Below are 10,743 nucleotides of genomic sequence, written 5' to 3'. Positions count from 1 at the left end.
TTTGTAAAACGAAAGCTGTTATGTGGAAGATGTCTTCTTCCTAAGTGGTATGAGGTCAAGTGGTCGCCTAAGAGGTATCAAAGAGCACAAAGGGAGCTCCACCGACGGCCAGGGTTACCCCTACTCCCCAGACTCGTCTGTGACTCGGTAACACAGGGAATCTACAAACTGCTGTACAATATTTACTGCAACAAATGATGCTTAAAACTCGTGCATTGCTCTGATTTGCTATTGCGTGCGCGCTTGTGTTGGTTCCGCTCCCGTGGGTGACGGGTGTGTGCGCCCAGGACGGAGGGGGGAGGGGGTCCCGGGCGCATCTGTGAGGAGTAGACGTCAGTGATCCCTTGGACGTCCCCCGCGCGGGGCTCCGTCAGCTGAGCGCTGGCGCCTGACGCTGAGGCTGATTTAGTGGCGCGCGGTGCGGGCTCCCTCCCCTCGCGCGCCTGGGCTGTCCCGGGGACGGAGCCTGCCTGCTGCGGCTCCTGCTGAGAGAGGGAAGGGAGGGATGTGCTCCACAGCCCCTCGGATCACCATGGGCGTTGTGTGCTGGCTGCTGCCTCTCCTTGTCCTGGCTGCCTTCTCCGTCAAAGGTGAGTACCTGTGCGTCTAGTGAGGGGGTCCCTTGCACGTTGAAAGTCTCTCTAGTGGAAACATAAGCAGTTGCCTGTGTGCTGCATGTGCACTGTTCTAGACAACACACCTGCCTGTAAGGACTGCAAAGGGGGAGATCTGTATGTGCACTCCGACTTAATGCATGTGAGTCCTCTTGGAAGGAAGATGTGGAAATATAACTTGCGGAGTGTAAGCATTTATGGGCATAATGAATTTCCCGTCGACTGGCAAGTTATAAAACACACTCTGCGAGACTAGTTGTTACCAGCGAGCCCCCGGGGTGAGAGTTGCCGTGCACTCCTCCAGTGTTGGTATCTGACAGTACCTCAGAGGGTGTGTCAATGTAAGGGGGTAGTGGAAAGTCCCCAACATTCATTTCGCGCCAGCATTGACTCGGTTTCGGAGTACCTCCATTTCAGACCAGGGCAGAGACATAGTGATTTGCCCACGGTCACACGTTTACAAGGGGTCGGGTGGGGAAGCTGGGATTCGTTCCTCGAGCTCCTGGTTCCACAGCGATATCAACGCATAACTACGTTTCTTCCTAGAAGCTGCGCTGGTAATTATGGAAGAGAAACCACATTTACATTTCTCCCCATTAATAGTTACCAAGAACACATTCTTTTTTATGTTAATTTATGTAGCACTCTTGTCATCCTCGTCGCCTAATTCAAAGTAAGTTATGCGTGAATGAGCACGTTTCGAAGTTGAACCGCGCGTGCACATAGAGTTGTAGCGAGATTAGCCGGCAGTTGTAGCAGGAGAAATTGGCACACAAATGCCACTATGGACAGTCGTTGTGATCTACAGTGGAGCGCGTGTTTTATAGTCTTGTGTACCATATCAAATGATTACTCAACACCTTATGTGAAATGCGAAGGCTGCAGAGGCGGTGTGCTTTACATACTGTGAGGGGTGCAGAAGTTATTGGGGGCTGTGTGTTGTGCAGATTGGGATGGGGTGCAAGGGTTGTGTGTTGTGCAGATTCTGATGGTGTTGCAGGGGCTGGGAGTTTGGTACATTATGGTGGGGCTACATGGGCTGTGTGTTGTGTGGATTGCAATAGTATTGCAGTGGCTGTGTGTTGTGCAAATTGTGATGGGGCTACGGGGGCTGTGTGTTGTGCAGATTATTGTGTGGCTACAGGGGCTTTGTGTTTTTCAGATTATGGTAGGGCTGCGTCTTGTGTAGATTGTGGTGATATTGCAGGGACTGTATGTTGTGCAGAAAGAGATGGGGCCGTGTGTTCAGGTTGGAACTGGGTTTGAAATTCTGTGTGTTGTACAGCTTGTGGTGAATTCAGCAGCTTCAAGAGTTGTGTTGAACAGATTTTGATGCGATACAGAGGATGCAAGAGTTGTGTTGAACACATTGTAATGGGCTACAGAGGATGCAAGGGTTGTGTTGAACAGATTGTGTTGGGATACAGAGGATGCAAGGGTTGTGTTGAACACATTGTAATGGGCTACAGAGGATGCAAGGGTTGTGTTGAACTGATTGTAATGGGCTACAGAGGATGCAAGGGTTGTGTTGAACTGATTGTAATGGGCTACAGAGGATGCAGGGGTTGTGTTGAACTGATTGTGATGCGATCCAGAGGATGCAAGGCTTGCAGGTTGTATAGTTTGGATGGTAAATGCTTTGACAGACTGTGATGGGATGCAACAGCTATAGGAGTTGTGTGTTCAGACTTTGATGGGATATGCAGATATTGCAGGGGTTGTGTGATTGTGATAAGGATTGAGGGGTGTGTGCTTTGTACAGGCTGTGACAAGAAGGCCTATACAGTTGGTGCGGATACAGATTGTTGTAGAAGATGCTGAGTCTACAGGGGTTTGTTCGATGGTCAATTGTGCTGCTGAGAGTGTGTATTGTACATATTGTGATGGGGACGCTGGGCCTATGTAATGTGCAGATTGAAGAGGAGACTGCAGAGGCCGCAGGGTCTGTATCATGCACAGTTTGTCATGTGGCTGCAGGATGCATGTTGCGGTGGTGAAAATCAGCTGCAGATGCTGTGTGTTGTATGGATTGTGATGGAGGCTACAGTGGCTGTGTGTTGTATGGATTTTAATGGAGGCTGCAGTGGCTATGTATGTATTGTAATGGGAGCTGCAGGGGCTGTGTGTTGTATGGATTGTGATGGAGGCTGCAGTGGCTGTGTGTTGTATGGATGGTAATGGAGGCTGCAGTGGCTGTGTGTTGTATAGATTGTGAAGGGAGCTTCTGGGTCTGTGTGTTGTATAGATTGTGAAGGGAGCTACTGGGTCTGTGTGTTGTATGGATTGTGAAGGAAGCTTCTGGGTCTGTGTGTTGTATGGATTGTGAAGGAAGCTTCTGGATCTGTGTGTTGTATGGATTGCGATGGGAGCTGCAGGGGCTGTGTGTGGATTGTGGTGGGAGCTGCAGTGGCTGTGTGTTGTATGGATTGTGATGGAGGCTGTAGGGGCGGTGTGTTGTATGTATTGTAATGGGAGCTGCAGGGGCCGTGTGTTGTATGGATTGTGATGGGCACTGCAGGGGCTGTGTGTTGTGTGGATTGTGATGGGAGCTGCAGTGGATGTGTGTTGTGTGGATAGTGAAGGGAGCTGCAGTGGCTGTGTTGTGTGCATTGAAATGGCAGCTGCAGGGGCTGTGTGGATTGTGAAGGAAGCTGCAGTGGCTGTGTGTTGTATGGATGATAATATATATATGAACTGCAGGGGATGTGTGTTGTCTGGGTTGTGAGGGAAATGCGGGGGCTGAAAGGCTGTTGTGCAGGTTGTGATTAGAGCACAGGGGGCTGTGTGTTGTTCATTAGTGATGGGAGTACAGAGGCTGTTTTGTTTATTTGTAATGGGAGTACAGATGATGTGTGTTAATTTTTGATGGGAGTACAGAGGTTGTGTGCTGTTCATTTGTAATGGGTGTACAGAGGCTGTGTGTTCATTTTTGATGGGAATGCAGATGCTGTGTGTTTTCCATGTTGTGATGGGAGTACAGAGGCTGTGTGTTGTTCATTTGTAATGGGTGTACAGAGGCTGTGTGTTCATTTTTGATGGGAATGCAGATGCTGTGTGTTTTCCATGTTGTGATAGGAGTACAGAGGTTGTGTGTTGTTCATTTGTAATGGGTGTACTGAGGCCGTGTGTTCATTTTTGATGGGAGTGCAAAGGCTGTGTGTTTTCCATGTTGTGATGGGAGTACAGAGGCTGCAACTGTCGTGTATTGAACAGATTGTGATGGAAAGGCAGAGGGCTGGCTGTGTATTGTTCAGGGTGTGATGGGAATACACAGGCTGCAGGGGGCTGTGTGCTGTACAGATTATGATGCGGGTGCGGGGAGGTGCTGTGTTATGATTGACGCTGCAGATTCATCCCGAGGGGCAGCTTGTGGCAGGGCTGCACACGTGCGTAGGAGACACTGGGGGAAGCTGAGACAGGCCTTTGGTTTGGCTCCAACAGCCAAAGCTCCAGAAAAGCTATCAAAAAGGGTAAGTCAGTCCAAAATGTCATGAAAAATTATGATAGAGACTTTAAGATGCTATAAAGAAAGAGTTGATCAGTTTTCAGTGCCTCAAGTACATACAAGTATACAATTACATTTATTGTCATCTACCGAAAGTAATATATTTCTTTTAATTGCAACATTCGCAAATGCTCCCCTGTCACGAGTTGCCCAAAATGTGTCCGTTAATCAGGGCTTTAAGTGGGCCGGGTCTCACCGGGTCTGAGCACCGGCAGTTTTTTAAAAGGGTCCTCAAAACGGGTCTCTATCGGGCTCTGTTTTGTGCCCTGGCACAGGCGGTCCTATTTTTCCGGACTGCAGTGACAGCAGACACATCGATGTGCGCTTGCTCACACTGCTTACTTCTCACTAGTTCTCATGTTTTCTAGTTAGATAGCCTATGCCGTCATCAAATGTGAAACAATATTATTTCATATTTACCAAATATAAGGTAGGTTTTTGTAGAGCACAGATCCTGTACTGAATCGCATCAAGGCGCTCCCAAACTGGATGGTTGAGGAAAACAATGCATACTGAAGTAAAGCGATGAGCCGTGGATCACACAAGTTGGTCAAGCGGGGAAGCCAGGATTTAAGTCTGATTGCATATTGTAGGGCTCAGAGACTGTAGTGTTACATCTTTCGCTCCAGTTTAACGCCAAAGGTCAGTTTTTATTTATTTATTTTAGTTTTATATAGCGCTGGCTACACCCGGAGGTATCAGAGCGCTTTGCATGAGGTTCCACATTGTTACGAAGTTACATCATTTACAAATTCCATCTGTTGTTGGAGAGCATTTAAAGAGCATAGAAGACAAGGAAAAGGAGCGTAGAAGGGTAAGGTAAAAGGGAAGGAGGGAGATAAGGCGGAGAGACGAAGAGAAGTCTGCCCAAAGTCCGGCTGGGTAGGTGACGGTCAGGGGGAAGCCCACAGTCCATCTCCTCTATAGCTATCAAGGTAGCTCCACCAGGTATCAGCCAAAATGCTAGGTCTCAATGGTCGGTGGAAACCGTTAGTGGGGAGGAAGGAGACACAGCGGGGAGACAAGGTGAACTATGCCCAATATCCGGCTGGGTAGGTGACGGTCAAGGGGGTGAACCGGGGCCAATCTCCTCTACAGCTGTCTGGCAGCTCCACCGGGCATTAGTCATGTTGCTCAGTTGTCAGCGGTCGGGAAAAACGAGAATAAACAATTTTGAGTAGGTATATTAGCTACAGTTGCATAGTCAAACATAGAATAACAAGTCCCCAATAGAGGATAGAGGGAAAGGGGGAGGGGAGTAGAAACAAGGGGCAGGGAAGGAGGTCAGTTTCGGCAGAACAGTATATCCATAGGAGGAGAGGCCACCCTGTTGGGACTCCACGATCAGGGAAACATCCCCTCTGGACAATGCTGCTGCTGAAATCCACATGTAGGCGGAGATGGCGATGCTTGGTGTAGTCCAGCTCGGTATCGGATAAGGAGCTGGGGTCTGCCATAGTGGCTGCCGGAGAAACGATGGCAGCGGAGGCTGCCATTTTAAAGTCAGGCACGTCATGACCGCGCCTATGTAGATCCAGGTGTAGGCGGAGATGAGGTGGATTGGTCTCCACCACGATGAAGCCCTGCTCGCGAGAGACCACACACGGCCCGGATGCCAGGCTGGTGACGAGAAACGTGGGGGAGAAGTATACGGACTCCATCTTTCTCTGGAGGTGTTCACTGATTCTATTAAAGTTTTTCAATTACTGTTCATATATGGCGTTCAATAAATTCACTTATCACGCCTTAAATAAAGTGGACACTATGCACACACACACACACACTTATATACATTTGTGTGGTCATTACATTTAAAGTCTGCTTTCATGTTTGAAATTCTTCCACAAACAATGAAGTTCCATCACAAAGAAAGAACATGCCTGTCTCACATCATGCTTCAGGAGCTTACTCTGTGGGGGCTCAAAGACCTCTTTGTTGTTTGATCATTCCTTTATTGCGGTCATTGAGGTGTTCAGCCTCTCCTAAAATCAGTTTTAGGCCAGCTGAGCCAGAAGTAACAGTATCATAAAATAGCATGCCCCGCTTTCCTTTACTCTGCTGCCTGGCCTGAATTGACAAAAGAACTCTACCAGAAGAGGCTCACGCGCCCCCCCCCCCCCCCCCCCCACACAAACACGTGACTGCAATTCAATAATTAACAAAACAAAGAGGCCAGGAGACCCCAGAGAGTTTGGCCCTACTGTTACAGCGCTTCAGTAAGCTGTGGTGTGCAGCATGTCTTCGGAGACGCATCTGCCACTGTCTGAAATAAGTTTCGACTTGAACATCTGGGGGGAGGGGTGTTCTCCCCCACTCACTGTGGGATCTGGATGGGGGGTGGATATATTCCCCTGTTTCCTCCGGTTCCTACGCCCTTGAGGCTGCAGGGCCTGTGTTGTAGGTTGAGGTGGGGAGTACAGGGGCTGTGTGTTGTGATGGGGCTACAGGGCCTCAATGAAGGAGCTGAAGGCACCTGTGTTGTTCAGGTGTGATGGGGACACAGGGGCTGTGTGTGTTACAGTTCGAAGTGTCTGGGGGGTCATGTAGACGCCGCAGGAGGAAGGCGCAGAACATATTGTGCAGTGTTGTGTGTTGTGCGGAGTTTGATGGGAGGTGCAGATGCTACAGGGGCGGCGTGATCGACAGGTTGTGATGAGGGTCACATAGGCTGCAGAGGTGTGCATTGCGGTGAGGCAAGGGCTGCAGCAGGGGCGGAACATCCATTGGTGCAGCAAGTGCAGTGGCACCCAGGCCCAGAAGGGCTCACTGAAGCCTGAATATTGTTGTATCTTAGAATTCAAACAGCAGCCCTGGGCTCGTTTCCTTCTGAGCACTAGGGCCCATGGCACCCGACTATGCTAGTGGGTTGTGCCTGCACAGATTGTGGTGGGAGGTGCACAGGCTGGAGGGAGGGGCTGTGTTGTACGGATTTGAGGTTGCTGTGTGTGATACACCGTGTGATGGGAAGGCATGGGCTTTGGTGTACTGATTGTGGTGGGAGACACAGAGGCTGCTGGAGGTGGTGTGATGTACAGATTGTGATGGGGTTTACTATGGCAAGTTAGGGTTGTAGAGATTGTGTATTGCACAGGCTTAGGTTGAGATAGGTGGCCTGTGGCATTGTGATGTTAAGATTGGGTGTGTGTTGCAAATATTGTGATGGCAGATGCAGAGGCTGGAGGGACTGCTTGTTGTACGGAGTGTGATTGGAATGGGAAGTGCTAGGCTGCGTAGATTGTGATGCGAGATGCATTGTGATTGTGTGATGTACAGATTGCGACTGCTGAGAGCTGTGTGATGTGCAGATGGTGATCGGACTGGGGGTAAAAATGCTGTGTTTCGTAGAGATTTGGAAAGGTGTGCAGGAGCTATATGGTGTACAGTACAGAGTATGATGGGGTGCAAAGGTTGAAGGAATTTAATGATGTACAGATTGTAGAGGTTGTAAAAGCTGCGCGTTGCAATGAACGTGTTTGCAGATCTGTAAGAGCTCAGTGTTATGCAGATTGTGATGGGGTGGACGGCTGTATATTCTACAGCTTGTGATGGGGAGCAGGGGCTGTATGTTGTAAGCGTGTGATGGGGTGCAGGGGCTGCATGTTGTACAGCTTATGATGGGGTGCAGCGCTGTGTGCTGTACAGATTGTGATGGGGTGTAGGGCTGTATGTTTTACACATTGTGATGGCGTACGTTGGCCCCAGGGGATGTGTGCTGTACAAATTGTGATGGGGTGCAGGGGTTGTGTGCTGTACAAATTGTGATGGGGTGAAGGGGGTATGTGCTGTACAGATTGCGATGGGGTTCAGGGCTTTATGTTTCACAGATTGTGATACAGTGCACGGGCCGCGGAGGCTGTATGCTGTTCAGATTGTGATGGGGTGTAAGGGCTGTATGGTTTACAGATTGCGATGGGGTGTGTTTTGTGCTGTACAAATTGTGATAGGGTGATTGGGTTCAGGGCTATATGTTTTACAGATTGTGATACAGTGCACGGGCTGCGGAGGCTGTGTGCTGTACAGATTGTGTTGGGGTGTAAGGGCTGTATGTTTTACCAATTGCGATGGGGTGTGTTTTGTGCTGTACAAATTGTGATGGGGTGATGGGGTTCAGGGCTGTATATTTTACTGATTGCGATGGAGTGCGAGGCTGTGTGCTGTACAGATTGTGATGGGGTTCAGGGCTGTATGTTTTACTGATTGTGATGGAGTGCAAGGCTGTGTGCTGTACAGATTGTGATGGGGTTCAGGGCTGTATGTTTTACTGATTGTGATGGAGTGCGAGGCTGTGTGCTGTACAGATTGTGATGGGGTTCAGGGCTGTATGTTTTACTGATTGTGATGGAGTGCGAGGCTGTGTGCTGTACAGATTGTGATGGGGTTCAGGGCTGTATGTTTTACAGATTGTGATGGAGTGCAAGGCTGTGTGCTGTACAGATTGTGATGGGGTTCAGGGCTGTATGTTTTATTAGGTCTCGCCTGACCCAGCGCATGCGCTGGTCTGGCGAGACTTATTGAGAGGGCTCCAAAAAGTGCTACCAGGCCAACCTAGAGCTACAATGCATGTGCGCGGGAGCGCGCGCCGCCCTTTACCGCGATTAGTTTCACTTTCGCGGCCGCTTTGATGTTAGATCGTGATCGCGATCACTTTCACTTTCGCGGCTTAGCCACTAGGTCTCGCTTTTGGGACCTTATAAGTATTTAGTTATGCAACTGTTGCATGGCTAAACACTTATAAGGTCCCAAAGGCGAGACCTATTGGCTATGCCAATGCTTATTTACTGATTGTGACGGAGTGCGAGGCTGTGTGCTGTACAGATTGTGATGGGGTTCAGAGCTGTATGTTTTACTGATTGTGATGGAGTGCGAGGCTGTGTGCTGTACAGTATGTGATGGGGTTCAGGGCTGTATGTTTTACTGGTTGTGATGGGGTGCAATGCTGTGTGCTGTACATATTGTAATGGGGTTCAGTGCTGTTTTTTAGGTCTCGCCTGACCCAGCGCATGCGCTGGTCTGGCGAGACTTATTGAGAGGGCTCCAAAAAGTGCTACCAGGCCAGCCTAGAGCTACAGTGCATGTGCGCGGGCACGCGCGCCACGCTTTACCGCGATTACTTTCGCGGCCGCTTTGATGTTTGATCGCGATCACTTTCGCGGCCCCACGGCCGCTTTGCATAGCCAATAGGTCTCGCTTTTGGGACCTTATAAGTATTTAGTTATGCAACTGTTGCATGGCTAAACACTTATAAGGTCCCAAAGGCGAGACCTATTGGCTATGCCAATGCTTGTTTTTTTTACAGATTGCGATGAGTGCGAGGCTGTGTGCTGTACAGATTGTGATGGGGTGCAGGGCTATATGTTTTACTGATTGTGATGGGATTTAGGGATGTATGTTCTACATATTGTGATGGAGTGCAGGGGCTGCGGGAATTGTGTGCTGTGCAGATTGTGACGTGTAGAGACTGCAGGTGGCTGTCTGGTGTATAAATTATGAATGTGAATCACCGATTGTCATGAGTGTGGATACTGACGCTGCAGAGGGCTACATTGCACAGCCTGTGATCAGGATGCATAGCCCGCCGGGAGGAGGGGGCAGCACGATATACGGATTATGAAGCGGGTTATATATATATATATATATATATATATGGTACTGCACGCTATAGCATAAAGGAGCGCGGCGCAGCACTATTGGACACGGCCTGATCCTGTGCGACGAGTCAGCCGGTGACTGTAATTACCCTTTCCGGCCTGCCCTTTTCGTCACACAAAGGTCGATCCGCCGGGCTGACGGGATGGAGGGAGAGACCGTGTTTGACGCAAGCAGTACAGCGAGCTGCCACGGCCAATTACACACCTGCGAATGGCCACGTGGCTAGAACGCGACGCACGATTTCACACCTTCGTTATGAGGGCCTCAAACGTGACGGATACAGCACGCGCGCACTCGAGCCTGGGAGCGCGTGAACTTATTCTGAGAGCGAATATAGAGAAGAGCTGTAAATCACAAGAAGGGGAGAGCAGAAATGAAACAGGGCACGCTGGTGTTTGGACACGTTACACACTTCTATGTACGCTTAAAATGCACGAGAAGACATCTGGCGACGTGCTGCCAGCCATAGAAAGAATTGTGTATATTTACTACTTATTTATGTTTCGGACGGCCAACTTCCCACTTTATGGACACTCTAGGCAGGGCTTTAAGTGGGCCAGGTCTCGCCGGGTCTGAGCACCGGCAGTTTTTTTAAGGGGGCCTCGAAACGGGTCTCTATCGGGCTCTGTATTGTGCCCTGGTTCGTACTGCAGTGACATCGCTGTGTGCGTCCTCACACTGCTCACTTCTCACTAGTGGAGAAGTTACGGCATGATGTCATGCCTGCCAGGTGAGCGTTGTAGGGGAAGGGAAATCCTTTCAAGAGAGATTTTCTTTCTGGATTTCCCTTCCTTTTTTGAAACGCAGGAGCAGCAACATTGTCGTGGTGTCACCTGGGCTTCAAGTGGAAGTTTTTTCAATATTATATACACGCCATAGTTGCTGCTTATTTATCCTCTGCAACTAGCAACCTTTGACAAAGCCAGTAGTCCTGACTTGTAGGTATGATGTGATTTGTTGTATCATATATCTAGA

The 10,743-nt window shown here is 49.4% G+C and overlaps 1 protein-coding gene across 1 annotated transcript in view; it reads left to right on the top strand.

Annotated features, from left to right (window-relative positions):
* Positions 1-366: 366 nt before the first annotated feature.
* The window catches only part of CHRNB4 (cholinergic receptor nicotinic beta 4 subunit), a 184,794-nt gene continuing 174,417 nt past the window's right edge, over positions 367-10,743 (top strand). The window contains exon 1 of the mRNA XM_085643702.1: positions 367-590. Within this exon, the coding sequence (XP_085499828.1) occupies positions 506-590 (85 nt within the window). The 5' untranslated portion in view covers positions 367-505. The remainder of the gene's footprint in view (positions 591-10,743) is intronic.

Source organism: Triturus cristatus, chromosome 3_1 (genome assembly GCF_964204655.1).
Source record: "Triturus cristatus chromosome 3_1, aTriCri1.1, whole genome shotgun sequence".
In the NCBI taxonomy this organism is placed as follows: Eukaryota; Metazoa; Chordata; class Amphibia; order Caudata; family Salamandridae; genus Triturus; species Triturus cristatus.
The sequence above is the reverse complement of the archived record's forward strand: the minus strand, read 5'-3'. Positions and strand labels throughout refer to the sequence as shown.